Consider the following 18,085-nt stretch of genomic DNA (forward strand, 5'->3'; position numbering starts at 1 on the left):
CCTGCGCCCAGGGTTGGCGGGGGCTGCCGACGGGTTTTGGGCTGTGGCGGGCAGTGCCGGCGGGCTCAGCCTCATACACTCGGGTGTGTTTCGGACGAGGGAAGCTGCTGTTGGGATCTGGAAAACGACTTCCCCTTCACCCGTCTCTTCTACCGGGGAAGCAGACCCGTGTATGAGCATTTCTGGGTCTTGTTCCCCGCGCAGGAGTCCCGCGGCGCCCACCTGCCCCCTCCGTGGGCCTCAGGGTCAGGCCTTCGATTAAATCAGCCTCGGGTCAAAGGGTGCAACCTGCGGGAGCTGCTTACTGACTAAGTAATTTGAATGCTCTCTTTCTGATAAACTCCTTTTATGGTTGTGTTTTGGTTAATTAGGGCAGTGGCAGGTTAAAACAAAGTCTTGAAGATTTTGTGAGACAGGTGCATGATTGACAGAGCTTTGGGGATCTGAAACGCAAGGAATTCAGTAGGTGCCAGCTGCAGCCCACAGAGAGCACAATTCTCAGAGCCAGCTAAGATTCTAGCAGAGAAGAAAATACAAATAAACAGTCACCAGATCTCATGACTGAACTCTAGTCTTAGAGCAGGGGAAAGGGCAGGGCTTTGGTCTCACCAAGAAGCAGTGAGAAGAGCAAAGGCCATGACTCTCTAATACAAGAGAAAGGACTCTCTCCTGGCCTTAGAGAGAGGGTTGTGGGAGATCAGTATAAGAGAACCCAAAGGCAGCCTCTGTGGGAAGGGGAACTGATGAGCCTTACAGACTCCTGAGGCTGATTTTTGCCCACTCACACTCCCTCCTGGATTTCTTCAGCCACAGTCTGATACCTCACTAGAGAGAAGCCCCAGGACCTGAGTGTCCTGAGTAGTCTGGGCAGGACTCCTTATGTGTGTCCTAGAGGACAAGGGGTGCTGCCTTTTCTGTGGTCCCAGTAGTTCTTTAGCTCTCAGTTGGCAATGACAGATTAGGTTTGGAGCACATCTATTACATGTCTTAGGAGCCAGAAGCTGCTGTGGGGTGGTTCTGCCCTGTAACCCATTGTCCTGATGCGCTGGTAGTGGCCCAGAGTAGTGGCATCCCTGATGTGACACAGTCTTGCTGCCATTCTCCTGTTGCCAGAGTGGGAGTTTTCCAGTGAGGAGTGAGTCAGGTGGGCTGTAGCCATAGCAGGACAGAAGCTTTCCAGAGTGGCTGGAAATAGCACATACCTCAGCTAGATCAGCACTGTCCTTAGAGATAGATGCAGGCACATTTTCCACTAACCCTTGTTCTGCTGGTTTGTTCTGGTGCTCACAAACAGACTTCTCCATTCTCTATTGCAGGGCACCATGGAAGATAGCCAGTAAGTAGCAAGCCTAACCTTGCTACCTGCTTGGCTTTTCTCTTTATTCTTTTTCTGGATGATAAATGACATAGAGAATAAAAATTTTCAGCTCCCTTGAGGTTGCTGAATAGAGCTTAAAGGCTAACTGGCAAAAAAGATAAAGAGGTATATATGTGTATATATATATATATATATATATATATACACACAAAAAAGATAAAGGTTTATATAGGTATATATAAACCTATAAAGGTATATATGTATAAGTAACTGTATATGTATATATATATATGTAAAAGATAAAGGTTTAAAGGTATGCACACAGGATTATAAACATGGCTGGAACCAGTGAAGAAACAGATAAGAAGGACTGCAGTGTTTTTTTGGCAAGTTATGTAACACAGAAACAACAGCATATGCCCAAAGAAAAAGTTAAAGGAAAGGTCACTTCTAATGTCAAAGCATTCAGTGAATATGATCCCCAGAGACCCCTTTTTATGAATCTCCAGGACCAGGAAAGAACTTCCAGTAGGAGGAAGATGCATGCAAAATCATTCTAGGAATTAGTTCTGTGTATTAGATAAGAAGCATGTATTAATAAATATGTATGGTTATGATGGATAAAGAAAGACATTGTTGCAAAGTCTCACCACACCCACGGAACAAGGAGACTGTGTCCTGTGCAGATAACAAATGCTTGCTTCCTAGTGCTTCAAATTGTGTTAGGAAGTTTATTCCAGCCAATTTCAGTATCATGCATATAGTATGAATTGTAAAGAAAATGTGTAATTTTAGATTCAGGTCTAGTCTTTTGGGCATGTAATTTGAAGACTCAATTGCTTTAGCTGTTGGAATGTGAGCCTTTAATCCCATCACAGTGGGAAAGCTTTAGGATATATTAACAAAGTTGTCTTTGCCTGGTTACTTAAAAATTTTGGCAGATTATTATAGCTAGGAAATGCTTTAAAGTGTAAAATGAGAAGAGCTGAATTCTTGCAGCATCAGGAAGGACTAAGCCCCCATTAGGAGAAGTCTGAATTAGCTTGCCCCAGGTCTGTTTCTGTAATAGTTGTCTATCCTCCATATTCTGTGTACTGCATTAAAGTAATGCTGAAATGATTGGGGCAGCTTCTCAAATGAACTCTGCTCATTTGCCAGCAGCCAGCCAGGAGATGTTGTGCCTCAGTCATGTTATGTTGCTAGAAACTGTGGCAGCCCAATTCTGTTTTGCTTTTTAGCTTTATCCATTTCCCGTGTTCTTACTGTTGTTAGGCTTGTGTACAAATGTGATCCAAATTTTCACTTGGTTAACTCCAGAGTCTTATTGAATTTGCTCTGCCAGGTCTGCAAGTTGATTCAGAATAATATTATTGTTTGAAGAAGATTACAGATTTATAGATGATAGGAGAACAGGGTTTTATTTTACCACGTCTCTACTTCACGTGATGTGTGCCTGTAACAGAGGAACTCACCAGCAGCTCCAATGAGTTCAGAATGACAGGTGCTGTCATTATGAGCTGGGCAACCCATTGAAATTTTCTGGTACACTTGGGAATTGTTGGCTTCTTTAGTCTCACTACTAGCTCCAAGTAATTGATTGTTAATGTAACTGCAACTGAACAAAAGGTTTGTTTCTGCCTCACACTGTACTTCCAACTTTTCTTCTTAAAAGTGCACAGCTGATGAAAATACCAGAACAGCATCAATTTGAACATCTGTCAGTGTCAGGATGATGAGGGTGTAAAAGGAGCATGTTTGTGTTTGTTTGTTGTGCAGGCCTGGCAGGATGCTGGACTTGTCCTGTCCACGACCAGCAATGAAGCCTGTAAGCTCTTCGATGCTGTGCTGACACAGGTATGACTGAAAATGGGATTTGGAGGGATTCATGCATGGAACACTCTTTACTGTAGCTGATATTTAAATTTCTTATCAGCTAGGAGGGCCTCAAAATCAGGCCACCACAGGAGTTCAGCCTTCAGCTGACTGCAGGAAACCCTTTTAGCAGAGGGCTGTACCAGATGCTGCAGCCTCTGGTGAAAACCTCAGCCAGTGTGCTCATTCCACTTGATACCAACAAATCCCCTATAGAAATCCAGGGTAATTGGTTCTGCTGGTGACTGAATTACATTAAACTCCAGTTTTTCTGTTTTTCTATTACACTAAACCTTCCCGAGTGCAACATTTGTCTTTTAGTCATTTGCCCTGCTTTTGAATTTTAAGTGTCTGTGAGAACAAAAAGAAAAAATCCTCCTTATCATAGAGGATTTCTCCACCCTCTCTTGCTCTGTCTCTCTTACAGTACGCAACTTGGACCAATAATGAGAGCCTTGGAGGTATTGATGGGTGTCTCTCCAAGCTAAAAGCAGCAGATCCAAACTTTAGTGAGTATAACCTTTGATTCAGAGCATAGAAAGTGCTGGGTTAATGCCTGTTGTCTTGGTATTTAACTGACTTGGTTTATGCAAGGGGAAGGTGATAATTTATAGAACTCTGTAAAACTTCCTCAGCATGTAGAGCAGGCAGAATGCTTTTGTGTGGTGTTTTTTTTCTTTCATTTCACATAATATTTGAGTGGCTGTCATGAAAACCTTCTGAGAACTTTAGGCTTGGGAGACTTCCTGGACCCCTGTGTCCACAAGTTGGTTTTATTGAAAATGCTCAGCTCCTCTGATGCTTTGTGGAGCTGAAGGCTCTGCTGTGAGCTCAGCTGGTGCTGTGCTGTTTCCTGCAGCAATGGGACATGTCATTGCCAATGGCTTAGAGCTGATTGGCACTGGAAGGACCGTGAGGCTCGACAGGGAGCTGGACAGCGCCGTGAGAGCCATGGTGGCACTTTCCAAGTCACAGCCACTGACAGAGAGGGAGAGGCTTCATGTGTCAGCGTTGGACGTGTTTGCCAGAGGGTGAGTCCTGTGTCACCCTGCTCGAGGGACTGGGAAGAGTTCCTTTGTCTGCTGCAGGCAGAAGTGAAGGTTGGCAGTTGTGGTGTGTCATGGTAGCTGACCTCTAGCAAAGGATCAGGGTGAGATGTCACAGATTGTCCCTGAATTTCTCTCTCCACCCCAAGTGCCATGTCTAGCTGGTGAGTAGCGCCGTAGGAGTAAAGTGCTCTATTGCCACCACTTCCTGGTGTTAAGCACTCCAAGTTTAAAATGTGCCACATATCCATCAGTGTGGTTTAGAACCTGGAAATGAAGTATTTGGCTACAGTAGGGCCCAGACTCAGATGCACAGACAGAAAGTTACAGACTTCTCTCTCTTGTCTCCCTATGTCAAAACCTATTTCCTTGTAAAACAGGGAGATAAGAGTGTCACACTGTGTGCTGTAGAGGCACACTGCTTCATTCCATATGTTAAATCTGTATGAACTGCAGAACATATGGGCTAATGATTCTCCTTCATTATTTGTTTGCCAGACAATTGGGCAAGCATGGATTTGCCTCACATCTCAGCAAAGGAAATGAGTGAGCTACTGAGGCCCTGCCACTGGGTTTGATTCCCACAAAGGAGAGGGAAGGTGTCTTTTTACATACACAGTTCCATTAATTGTAGTGGGTCCCTCTAGGAACTATTCAGCCCTGGAGGAGAATTTCATTTTCCTTGTGTGTTACAGTGATTTGGTGTTACCCAACACGATTTCTTTCGTAAGATTTCTCAGAAGGTGCCAAATGAATATAATCCCATTATTATATTAGAAAAGACTAAATAATTCCTTCAAGGAAGACAATAAGTCATTTGGTGCTGAGTTTTCTATTTTTCAACATAGTTTGAGTTCAGGACTAACAGTAGGGGCAGGCGTTGTGTGCCTTCTTTCAGTGATGGAAATAATTTTTTTATTTCTAGCCAACTTCCAAAAGCTTGTGATCTATGGGAGCAGATTCTGCAGAGCCACCCCACTGACCTGCTAGCCCTCAAATTCTCCCATGACACTTATTTCTACCTGGGATACCAACGTCAGATGCGAGATTCCGTTGCCCGTGTTTATCCCTTCTGGACACGTGATGTTCCACTGAGCAGGTGAGTCATGCTTCACTTGGAAATTGCTCTTTACCTGGTGTGCAAGGACTATGTGGTTTGTTTTTAAGTTCAGACTTAAAAGTTCAGGATCTTTTGGAAAAACAACATGTAGACAAAAATCAAGAGTCTTGAAGTTAATCAAACTTGACCATGGATAGAACATGTATCCAGTATCCCTTTTGACACTGTTGGTGAGGGATTTTTCCTAAGTGAGCTGTGTCTCACTGCTGTCAAATATTGCACATGGTGTGTAACACATAGGATAAAATCATGTCCTCACGCGGGGCAGTGGCAAAATTTCTTAATTTCTTCCAAAAAAATACTATTCATCTTGATCCATTAAAAAAATCAGGTGCACATAACATCCCTAATTTTTTCTTTATTTTTATGGCTTAACGTGGATGATTTACAACCAGTTTTAAGGGGCCACTTCATGTAAAAGTACCCTCCTGTGGTTTTCTGGGCACTGGGGAAAATGTAGAAGATTGCCTTTGAGATGCTCAGATAGCTTTGGTGACAGCAGTGTCTCACTTCTAGCCTTTTAATTCTGAATCTTGCATCTGTTATGGAGATCAGCAGCTGGTGATTCCATCTCATCCAGAGATGGAAATGTTCATTCTGATGTGCATCTTGTCACTGTTTGCCATACTGGTGTCTCAGTCGCTCATTTCCTCTGGGAACTAGCTTGGTAGTTCTGTATCTTGTGAGCTTGAACCTTGTTGTAAACACCTACCTTGCTGGTAGTTGTGTATCCTGTGAGCTTGAACCTTTGTAAATTGTTCTGCAAGGACTTTTTTGAGTTAAATGCTCTTTCTAGTGTTTTTTTTCAGTCCTGGACTAAACCTTGTTATAAATGGATGATGTGTTCTTTTCCCCCCTTCTGTTAGCTATGTGAAGGGCTACTACTCTTTTGGACTCGTGGAAACAAACCTTTTTGAGCGTGCTGAGAAGGTTGCCCATGAGGTAAACTGCCTGCTCTTGGTGCTGAAAGGCTTGAGAATTCTCAGACAGGGTGTTGGTTCCTTCAGTTGTTAGTCAAAGCAGCAAAGAGATACAGCTCAGCATGGAAATGCTCACAGATCTTTGTGAGACTTGTTGGTGACTCTTCTCACATCTCTGCCCCACCAGGGCAGTTTCTCTGGACTGCATTCCCCTCACTTGCTTATGAGCATGCCCTGTCACATGGGGTCAGAACACCCCTATAAAATCCATGTATCAGCCCAGCTGCTGCTTCCCACTTGTATAATTGGCTGCTTACTCCTATTAAAGAATGTTGATTTGTTTTGACATAGTCTGCTCTTAACAATCAGTCCTGTTTGGCTTCCTGCTCCCTTTTGTTTTCCTAGATGCTTGTTCCTGGATTGTTGAACAATTAACTGTAACAATGTTCCTGGGGATCAGTATTAGCCAGCCTGTTTCCTTTCTAGGAAGATAGTAATTATACTTGACTTTCTCCAGTCCTCAGGATTATCCCTGTCCCCCAGGACTCTCGGACACAATTAATCTCTAATGGGTGTTCTTGGCAAAACTTCTGTTACTTCAAATTGCTGACAGTGACAAAAGAGACTAAACCCTAAAACTTAACCTTTACTAGGTTTATGACTAACTTTGCAACATGCCAAAAGCCTAGTGGGAGTTTTGGGCCAAGGAAGAGGAATTGGCTGAATACTCAGAGCTGGCCACTTTTGGAAAAGAAATAGTTAAGGCACTATATCATGGAATATATTGTGCCTGTGCCTGCAGTTCTTTCATTGATTCATGTCTGTGAAATAGATGTCATTTCACAGTCATCATCAAGGCCTGTGTTTTAAAGTGTTTTGCAGGTGTTCATCTCCCTGCAGCAGAAGCTGGGAAGTGAAGTCAGCCAAGAAACATTCTCTTCCTTTTCTGTCCAAATCAGACTTCTGGGTTGTGGTTAGTTGGAGTGGTACAAGGATGTACTTAACATGCAGCAAGTAAAAAGTAGTCTCTTGTTTCTAGATAAGCAGTGATAAATGTCTGCATTTGCAAGTTTGTAAGGCTCATTGTGTTTTCCTGTTTTTCTCTCACAGGCTTTGGCTATAAATCAGACAGATGCATGGTCTGTCCATACCATAGCTCATGTAAATGAAATGAAAGCTGAGGTGGAGAAAGGCTTAAAATTCATGAAGGAAACGGAGAAGAACTGGAAGGTAAATGTTTTTGTGGCATCTCTGAAGAAGCTATTTTTAGGTTTTCTTTAATTCCTGCAGCCAAGTTCTTGAGTCCTCTGCCTGCAGTTCCTTCCTATCTGCAGACCTGTTACAGTCAATGCAGAGTTTGCATATTAGAGGAAATCTTCCTTTGAGGTGCTGCTACTCTCCATGCAGCTTTTAAGCAAGAGACAGGAAGAAGTGGCATGTTATGAAGGACATGACCGTCCCTATTTGTGATCTGTTGTGTGGTTATAAAAGTAAAGTGACCACTGATTCTTTCCCAAGCTTTTTACTTAGGCTGATGTATGCACAGACAGTCATTTGAAGGACCTGGCTAAATCTCCTCATGGGACCTAAGATGAGGTGGAATATGACTCAGTCAAATCAGCTGTTTCAAAACACTAAAATACTTGTTCGCTTCTGGATGGGGAGGGGATTTTAAGAACAAAGAAAAGAGAAATTGTGCTCTTACATATTTTCTAGTGTACTAATTACTTTCTAGTGTATCAGTTACCTTATATATCCAACATGTTTGATCCATCTTTCAGTGTATTGAACAAGTTATTTAGTCTGTTATGTGGTCCTTTGCTATAAATTAAGTTTTATTTTGTGTTTGATAGCATTTACCCAGTGATTAAGTCTGTTACATTCAGAGCTGAGAGCTGTGAGGCTTGCCTTTGCTAGAACCCACAAGAGTCTATTTTAGAGTCATCTGAGCTGACTGTCCCACCTCACACCAAGAGCAGGACTGGATAGTGAGACTAGAAAGGCTGTTTTTGTGCTTGTTTTATCTTTTAAGTTAAGCATTCAGATACTGGGCTTGGAAGTGCAGACAGAAAATTATTGCTTGAAGTTCACACCTGTCACTTCCCAGAAAGCATTCTGTCTTTTAATATGTTAGTTTTAATGAAACAGTGATTGACAGTTTGGGTGATACCTTTAAAACCCCAGTCAGTGACTTTTGGATCAAATTTTGTTTTTAAACTCTTGGTTCTTAAAATAGTTGTATGTCTCTGTGATTCATACTCTTTATCCAAATAAAATCAAATGCAAGCCCACTTCTCTCTAGCAGTTTAATCTTTTTCAGAGCTCAAATTTAGCAGCAGGGAAAAGGTTTTGCTTTATTTAGTCAGGTAATTCCATGATCTTGTTTGTATGACATTTGGAATGCCAGTATGATATTCAACTTGATATTATCAGTGTTTATGCCAAGCACATAACTGCTTCTGTTGCTTGGGTTTGGTTTGTGATTTAATATTATCAAGCAAAGATTACCAGAATGTTTATCTTAGAAGCCCTGACATTTATTGGGAACTTTTACCTTTGTGCTTCCTGAAAGTGGTTGTTACAGTTGTCAGTATGACAATAAAGATGATTTTTCCACTTGTGAGACCATTAGGTTTAACTACAGAACCAGGAGAGAGTGGGAGGAGAGGGGTGAACCTTTCTGGTGTTTTAATTTTCACCAAAGGATTATGGAACTACATTTGTCTGTTTTTAATGGATTCACGAAAATGAACTGCAATTGCCTTGAACTGCAGGCTGGGGAAGGGGATTTGAAGTTTTGGTACCAGCTGGAAAGGACAGTGTGAAATTGGTGCAGTTCAGCAAAAATTCTTCTCACCTGATGAGCTGCCAGTGTGTTTGGCATCTCTTGCAGCTTCTGTAGCCTGTAGTAAACCTTGTTTAAAAAGTGATTCCTCCTTGTCTGAGGTAGGTTCCAGATAGCTGGGATGAATGACCCTTAGAAGGCCTCCATATCCTCCTCTTTCCTCTATCTGGCCAGGTTACTTCAGACAAGATGCCTAAATTTTAGATGAGACAAATCTTACTCTTCTTAGAGGTGTGGATTAAATTTCTTTTTTAAAGAGGCTGCTGAAGAAAGGTGGATTCTGAGGCATCCAAGAGAAACTCTTATCTGAAAAATGATGTGGGGGGAACCTTGGGTTTGGGGTGTTGCCCTGAATAGCTACAAGTATGCCAAATGAGAAGGTGTCCTGGCAGCTGATTTAAATTTCTTGTCTCTTTTTGTGTCTTCTGAAGTACTCAGTTTTGCTGAAGGAGGAAACAGAAATCTGACTAGATAACTTGAAAAGGGGAGTTATTTTATTTTGTAAATATTTTTTTCTTTCTCTCCAGAGCAGTGATATGCTTGCTTGCCATAATTACTGGCACTGGGCTTTATACTACATTGAAAAGGTATGAGATATTTTCATACATGTGCTTTATGGTCCAGATAGGTTATCTAAAGCTCTTTAAAAGGCAGAACTAACATTTATGTGTGGGGGGGGGGATTGTCAGCTATTTGAAGAGATGTTTTTATAAAATAGCACAATTCTATATTTACAAAATGGCATAGTCCTTTATTACTGTTATTTTGAGAATTTTAATTGCATTGGTCAGCACTTTCAGGATCTTTCTAAGAATGTTGAAATATCGTTGTGAGATTATTGCATGTTTGAAGATCCAATAGTCTCACTAATTACATTTAGCACAGTTATTTGATAGCAAGATGAACGTAGATCTCTAATTTTGAGACAAAAATTAACAAAATTCTTAGCAAATTCAGTACTCATTTTCTGGCCCAAAAATTTGCTGACTATAAGAAAAATGGCCATAAACTCTAAATTGGGTTGCCAATGCTATTAATTATTGTTACTTATTCTTACTATTGAAAGCCTTTAAAAATAGTTGAAATTTTACCCAGCCTGTCAGAATTTCCTGGGATTTAATGCTTTAGCACTTGTGAGGTTCAGCTTAATAGGGAGGTAAATGTGGCATCCTTGAGAAGGCAGCATCCTTTGGCCAGAAAGCAGAGTAAACAGAAGGAACATAATTCTCAACAGGAGTCCAAGAGTTTATTTATTTTGTCACTTCCTATCTACATAAGTATTTTGAAGGCTACCTAAAACTGTTGTTTCCCATCTCTTTGCATACACCATGAGTTGCACTGATTTTTGCAAACATCTGTGAAAGGAACATTAGAATGAGAGGCAATACCTCCATATTTCTCCTTCTTGCTCAACTTGTGCCAGTATTGATACTTCTTCTTAGATGGAACCTCAACATACTGATAATTTTGCCTATTAAATCCAGATTTTTCTGCTTTGAATACCTCAAGGTTTCTTTGACTTGGTTTGTTTTGATCAGGCAGTCCTGAAGAGCTGTTATGATGTCTGTTAATGTGTTTGTCTCTGGTTGCTGTGTCTGCACATTAACCACACAGTCCTCCTTTGCTTTTCCAGGGGGAATATGAAGCTGCTTTGACAATTTATGACCAGCATGTGAGTAGGGGCCTTTTTATCTTTTCTGAGATCATATAAGATCATGATGATGTGTGCTTTCTTCCTTCTGTGTGACATTGAAACCTATCACAGTGCATGATCTGTGTATAAATATTGTTTACATCTGTTACCACAGTCTTTTAGGGAAACAATTTCTCAGCACTTCTAGGGAAAATGCCCCAAGGATTGAGTGTTACATAGTTTGAGTGCTTGAAAGAGCTACAGTGGTACTGATTTCCATTCTGTCCATGTTTCTTATTCATACCTTTCAGAGGTAAATTAGTCAAGTCACCTCTACAAAGAACTGGTTTTGCATGTTAGGTACAAAGTCAAGTGGATTTCAAAACAACCTTTGTAAGTAAGCAGTATCAATTTAGATAACGTAGCACATCTTTGTGATGATTGTAAAAATACTGCAAGCATTAAGAAAGCTTCTGGGCAGATTTCTATCTGCTAACATTGATCCAGTGAAGTAATATTTATGGTAGAATTTTTGAAAAAATAAAATACTGTGATGACTCCCCATATTGACTGAGAAAAACAACACATGTGAACCATATAAGTTTCTGTCATTGCAAATTCCTTTATTCAAGAAAAATGCAATTAGGACTATTACAAAACAAGTAATTTTGAATTAATAGAAGGATAAAATTAATTTAGTACCGTGAAAATAAGTTTGATAATCTGAGGAAGTTTCCACTAGTCCATCACTTGGCCAGCCTATGAGTACTTGTGATTACAGATTGCTCCTGTGTGCCTGGCAAGTGGAAGCATCCTGGATATAGTTGATAACTGTTCAATGCTGTACAGGCTTCATCTGGAAGGTAGGATATCCTCTGGCCATTCTTTTTTATAACTTTTTCTTTTTCCCTTCCCCTGCCATTCATGATGGGGAAGTATTTCAGTATAATTACACAGCAAGCTTGAGCAGTGTTTCAGAAGAAAATTGAGAAAAGCATCAATAATGTAAAGTTGCTAATGTCCATAAGCTTTATTTTTCCCAAAAATTTCAATTTTCCATGCCTGTGTGGCATAGTAGTCAGCTCCAGCTAGCAAAGGTCACATACTTCTTCTCTGACCACTTCTATTGTTCCTGGAGGTCTGAGGCTGAGCAAACAAGTGCATAAGCCTCTAAAAACCCATAGCACTTTCTGGACATAAATTTCCAGTCACATCCTTTCTTTTTTTGTTTTGATCCTGATTGAAATAGTTAGTATGGGCCTATCAGCTTCTGGCTTTTTGTACTCCCCTAACTCAGTGGCATTTCCCCTTTTAAGTCAGTGTTTATACACTGGGGGGTGCATGGCAGGGGACACGATGGGCAGACAGTATTTCACACTGTTCTGCTAAAACACTAATGATGTATTGGGGGTTTTACTAAATCCGTCTTCTCACTCTGCCTTGTGATTCCTGCAGATGGCTCATGGTGAACAGCACCTCCAAAACATTATGAGCAATCTCATAATAAAGCCAGAAGCTCACACAGTGCAGACTAAAATAATGCCTTTAAACTTCTGACAGTCAAGAAACTCTTGGCCCACATAAGGCAGGCTGCAGCTGAGCATTGTTGCTGCATACATTTTGCTACATCAGGAAATGTTGAGTTCAGTGGGAATGCATTTTATGCTGAGTGGCTGACAGTAATTGCAGAGTTGTACCTTCTCATGTGGCAATGTTATTGAGAGAAGTATTTTTTACTCTTAGGTGTAAAGCTTGGGGACAGGTGGAATGATCTGCTTGGGGTTACAAAGAAACACACCAAGGATCACATTCTTCTGTTCAATGATGTGCACTACTTGATGTCTTTCCTTGGAGCCAAAGACCACAAAACTACTGAGGAGCTTTTAACAACTCTGCAGGAACTTGCCAAGTAAGCAATGGAATTCCTGCACTGGGTTCAGTGAATAGCCCTCTGAACTTCAGGGCAGTGATGTCTCTGGCTTGCTGATGCTCCAGCATGCTCCTCTCCCTGCCTTAGCATGTCTCCAGTTAGGAGATCCAAATTATTATCTATTTATTGAGTTAATGTCTAGGGAGGTTCCACATGTTGTTGAGCAGAAATCTTTTGTGTTTGAGGTCATGGACACCACCTGAGCAGTTGCTGTCTGTTTCCTTTTAGTGAGGTCACACTAAGCTGTGTTACAGACAAGGAGTAAAGTATATTAATAAGAACATTCTACAAGAGATGTCAGCTGGCTGTGGTGGATCTTTTCTGCTCTAGTTTAAAAGGTTAATAACAGAACATTAGTTGGTAGTGCTACTCTAATGGCTGCTCTTTGATGTGTTGTTAAGTCCACCTGCAGGAAATTAGGTTTCAAGTACTACTAAAGTGATAATCTAGAATATTTCACTTTCAAATTAAGTTATTTGAAAAAGCGCAATATTTAAGTACTATATCCAAACAATGAAGGTTTTGTGTTCCCTTAGGTATTAAATGACTGTGAATTGCATTGGTTTTTTTTAAGGGGTTAATATACAAATGCTTTAAATTCAATTTCTTCCCTCCACTACACCCTTTTTCCCTCTGTTTAAGCATCTGTTGCTTCCTTTGCCTTTAAAGAGAAGGAAGGAAGGGAGGAAGGAGAACCTGAAATTGTCACTATTTGTTCCTGACTATATGTAGTTTTGAGGAACACTGTAATTTTTAAGAATACTTATGAAAACAAATAACTTTCAAAGCAAGCCTGTCTCATTTACCTAAAGTAGAAAACAGCAAATATATTTTGTTATTTATTCTATTATTTATATAAGTATGTCAGGATATATAAAGTATAGAAAACTGTCCACCAGAGGCTTTAATGAACATGTGTTCATACATGCTATTTATTCTTTTGCCCAGTGCTTCCTTTCACCTCTTTTCAGCCTTAATAATACATGTATACATTTTTAGCTGTAATTTAAAAAATTATAAAGCTTCATTTCATTATTTGAGAAAGCAGGCTGTGAGCTGAAGGAACTGTATTAATGATTGGATTAATTTACGTCTATCACAAATATGTAATGCACAAATGATAGCCCAGAGGCGTTTTGTACGTGTTAAGAAAGCAGTGTTACAACCTGGGCACAAACATCTGGCATTGCACCGGGATTTTTCCCTGGCCTTAGCCATGGAAAGTTGCTGGGAATTTGTCGGGTGTTCCATGGCGCTCTCTGGTGGTTGGTGTCACAGGCTCCTTTCCATGGAAATGCTGGACAAAACGTGGAAATGAGGAGTTGTTCCATCATTTTCATCACTGGCTGTCTCAAGCTGCTTCAAATGAACATCGGTTGTGCACTTTTATCTTTCTAGGATGCCACAGTTTGTTTAAGGAATGATAAGCACGTAGGGCAGTGTTGCCTCCTGGAAAATGAAGGCTGGCCCAGTAAAAGAAACAGGATGAGTTTTGTAAGGCTGACTTGAGAAGGAGCTGGCTTGCAAGGTCATGACTGGGAGCTGTGTGCAAGGACTGGTGGCCACATGTGGCCAGACAAAGGACTAGCAGTAGGATGTTCTGGTGGGGTCAGCAGAAGAGAAACTGCAGTTTTCTTACTGTCCTAGCCCAAACTGTTTATTGCAGAGCTAGGAGGGGTTGGGCTTGTGCCTTTTGTGGGTATATTCAGGAGGACAAAAACCGATTGCTGGATGAGTAACAAAAAGGTGAAAGTAGCACAACCACACCGAAAGATATGACCTAAGTCAAGTACCTGAAACATTAGGCTTTGTACAGTAAAAAAATAAAAACCTGTCTGCAGGCAGGGGCAGACTGGCATTGAAATATTTATGCTTTGGCTTATGGAAGTTAACCACTTTTTCATTCTACAGAGCACCTCATGAAGACCACCAGCTTTCCCTGGCTCCTCATTTGGGGCTGCCACTGTGCCAGGCTTTTGTAGAGTTTGAAAATGGGAATTGTGACAAAGCTGTAGACCTGCTCTACCCAATCCGTTATGAACTCGTCCAAGTGGGAGGCAGTGATGCTCAGGTAAAGGAGATCCAGAAAAGACTTTTTGATGTGACTCAATCTCCTCCCAGTAGCCACCATGAAGCACTTACCTCATCAACAGCACTTCAGTGTCAGACGGTGAAAAGCTGAACAGTGCTTGTGACTGAAACCTGTTTGCAAACACTTACTAGCAGGGTTAGCTATTTATTTTTAATGTTGATTTGTTTCCTTCCTGTGAATTTAATAATTTGGTAACCAAGACATTGTAACCAGCAATACATTATAAATTACTTACTAGTTTGTATTCTGCTGACTTTTTTTTCCAGAGAGATGTTTTCAGCCTGTTATTGATTCATGCTGCTTTAAATTCTAAATCAAAGGCCAAACGAAACCTTGCAAGGTGAGTATTTCTCCTGATAATCATTTGTGGAAGTAGCACTGTTGCTAAAAGTAAGAAGTAATGAATATATTCAAACCAATAAAATTAAGGCTAAAATTATATGCAAGCATTTGTTTTAAATGTAGCAACATTTAACCAGGATAAAAAGTAAAATAGCTTCCAGTTCCAAAAGTCCACTCTTTTAGCCTGGATGGATGATCTGTGTGTGTTCAAGGGTAGTTGATTTTCAAATGGTTCTGGATTTTCAAATGGTTCTGTCTTCAACTATAGCCTGCTGACCATGTGTGTTATGGACTGCTAAGCTTCTGTGAACTGCAATGCCAGTCAGTGCCACTGCTGACCTCTGCTTTGCTGGGAAGTCAGAGGTGTGCTCTGCCACGTGGGCCTGCCCCTCAGCACAGCCTGTTTGGCAGAACAGGGCAGGTTTATCACCCACTCCTCACCCTCCTACCTCTCCTTTCACAGGTGTCTCCTGCATGAACGTGATCTGCTGAGACCCAAGTCACCAATGACTGAGCGACTGATCAGGAAGGCAGCAGCTGTGCATTCCATGGCATAGGGCTTTCCTCCAGCTTCAGCTGGAAGAGCCAGGAGCTTTCCACAAAGTCTGGGAGCAGGGAGTGCAGGGGTGCTGTGAAGGAATTCAGGGAGGTACTCAAGCTTAAAAGAATTATTTCCTTAAAAAAAAGACAGAGCTGTTGCATTTCTGGAGGTTGTGATTCCACAAGAAGAAAACTTGCTGACAAAGCTTTCTGGAGCATCCCAAAGGCACTGCTGCTCTGGTATGTTTTCCTGAACATTCCCTCTGACTCTGATTATACACAGTGCAGTAACAGTGCCTGGATTTCAGTCCTTCTTTGACCAAGTTTGTTACTTGGCCCTGCATGTGAAGTAAACTGCTCAGGTAATTCAAAGGGAGCTTTGAAATGAAGTTAATACTAATAGGAAGATATAGGGCCAGAGCTATCACAAGCATGAACTGAATTCCATATTAAGCCCATTCAGGCAGGAGTCACAGATCTGCCTGCATTCAGGATCTTTTTAAACTCCCTCTCATACAATGTTAAATTTTTCCTCCCAATATAGCATTTTTAACTCCCTCTCATACAATGTTAAATTTTTCCTCCCAATATAGCACATCAGAGCTTTCTGGCATTACTAGGTAAATGAAACCAGACAAGAATAATGATTATTCTGACATGGGTGCTCCCTCAGCACTTTTAAATCTTTTAGAAAGAGGGAAGAGCCTGGATTTCAGCTGAACAGTACCGTTTCTGAAGGGTTGTTGGACTGGGTCTTTGTGCTTCCCTGAGCTTTTGGATAGTCAGGCCTTACTACTATCTCACTCCAGAGAGGTCCTGCATGTTGGCAAAGTGGGGTTAAAACCAGGGTTAAAGCACACACTTTGGAGAGGTGAAGACCAGGAGGGAGCTTCTGCCATGGGAAGGAGGGCTCAGGGGGACAGGCACAGCTCAGTCCCAGCACTTGTGATGGGATAAACTTTGGTGCTGCAAGTCAGGCACAATGTGAGCCACGGGCCTCGAGGGTGTTCTGGTGCCTCTGGATTCCTGCAGCATCCCAGAGCTAACACATTGTCTTGCAAAAATACTCCAAAAATCCCTAATGACAGGGAAGACCGTATTTCAGACCAAAATTGGACTCATGCCTCCTCTTCTGGCATAGAAGTCCCACACTCGGCAACTGCCCAAGCTCTGGCTTTGTTTCCACAACTCTCCTGGCCTCACAGGGTGCCCCTCCTTCTTATCTAGCTCAGGCTCTTCCCCATGTCCCACAGCAGCCTTGTCCTACAGTTTCCTTTTGACCTAAGAAAGCCCTTCCATAGCTGGCCCTGCACTGCCCCTGCAGTTCCTGCTTTGTGGAGCAAGAGGTGGAAGTGCTTTGCTGACATTTTGCTTTACCCAATCCTCCCCTGATGCAGAAATAGTTTATTTTTAAAGGAAGAATAATAAAACCATGTAAGGCATTGCATTCCTTGCCTTCAGGTGTTCTGATTGATGAGCATGCTGTTCTTCAGCAGACAGCTTGTCTGCTCAGCCATGATGGGGATGACTCACTTGGGACACCTTACACTGGATTTTTACTGTTATTTTTAATAAGTGCACTTCAAGCAATGACTTTAGACAGGTAACTTTTTACTTGAGGAATGTAACAAACTGTAAGGGAACAAAAGCCTGAGAAAGCTCTGGCTGGCTATGCAGGGTGTGATCAATGTAATCAATAACAGCTCTACTTTCAACAGAACACGACTGAGAATTTTGTCTGCTTTGCTTTAATAAATTCAAAGATGATCTTTGTTAAGCAAGCAAGTACATGACTTCTTTGCATGTGTGAAGCTTTTAAATGTGTTATTCAGCCTAATTTCATAGATGTGTAGCAGTGTGCACCCACTTTGTTTCCATCACAGTGGCCAGAAGCATGCAGCAGTGGAGAGCAGCAGCATCTGTGCTCGCACAGGTCACAGCCCAAGCATTGGGAAGAGGCTGAGGTGCCACCAGGTGGGTGAACTGTTGTTTCTTTCTCATCGTCCTGCATTCAGAGTATGCATTTTCCAGCTTTGCTCCCCCTTCAGCTCAGTTATCCAGACTGCAGCTCTCCCCGCCAGTCCAGCCCTCTGATAGAAAAGCCAAAGCCTTGTGCACCAGAGAGCTGCATCCATCCCTGCTGCAGGGTGGGTTGGACCATGGAGCAGCTCTGCAGTTCCTGTACTGCTGTGTCCTTACTCTCTGTGTGGTGATCTGGACTGATCCCAGGCTGTCAGCATCTCACTGGCACCCTCCCCATCCAGGCCTGCCTTGTGCCTCACAGGTGTGGGGGTTTCTACACGTGCCTGATTTAGAGTCTTTAAAAGTTACTCATCTGCATATTAAGGAAGTACATCCTTAGAACCTCTCAGTATCTCACTTCTTCGAGATTTAAACCCAGTAGTTCTGCCACTACCTCACATAATT

At 41.7% G+C, this 18,085-nt stretch overlaps 1 protein-coding gene across 1 annotated transcript; it reads left to right on the top strand.

Moving 5' to 3' along the window:
* The first annotated feature begins 1,653 nt into the window (after positions 1-1,653).
* On the top strand, positions 1,654-17,443 carry TTC38 (tetratricopeptide repeat domain 38). Its single transcript, XM_005421079.2, has 14 exons — positions 1,654-1,704; positions 3,095-3,172; positions 3,618-3,699; positions 4,050-4,221; positions 5,162-5,335; positions 6,223-6,298; positions 7,387-7,506; positions 9,649-9,708; positions 10,755-10,793; positions 11,536-11,617; positions 12,498-12,663; positions 14,596-14,755; positions 15,043-15,116; positions 15,582-17,443. Exons 1-14 carry the CDS (start codon positions 1,654-1,656, stop codon positions 15,673-15,675), a joined length of 1,428 nt encoding a protein of 475 aa, XP_005421136.1. The 3' UTR covers positions 15,676-17,443.
* The last annotated feature ends 642 nt before the right edge of the window (positions 17,444-18,085 follow it).

This window comes from Geospiza fortis, unplaced genomic scaffold, assembly GCF_000277835.1.
Source record: "Geospiza fortis unplaced genomic scaffold, GeoFor_1.0 scaffold10, whole genome shotgun sequence".
Lineage (NCBI taxonomy): Eukaryota > Metazoa > Chordata > Aves > Passeriformes > Thraupidae > Geospiza > Geospiza fortis.

Excerpts from the sequence above, each read along its gene's own strand:
- TTC38 (XM_005421079.2), top strand. The coding sequence starts at position 1,654 with ATGGCTGGAACCAGTGAAGAAACAGATAAGAAGGACTGCAGTGTTTTT. Across the intron at positions 4,222-5,161 it reads TTGGACGTGTTTGCCAGAGG|CCAACTTCCAAAAGCTTGTG; the intron begins GTGAGTCCTGTG and ends TTTTATTTCTAG. Across the intron at positions 7,507-9,648 it reads AAACGGAGAAGAACTGGAAG|AGCAGTGATATGCTTGCTTG; the intron begins GTAAATGTTTTT and ends CTTTCTCTCCAG.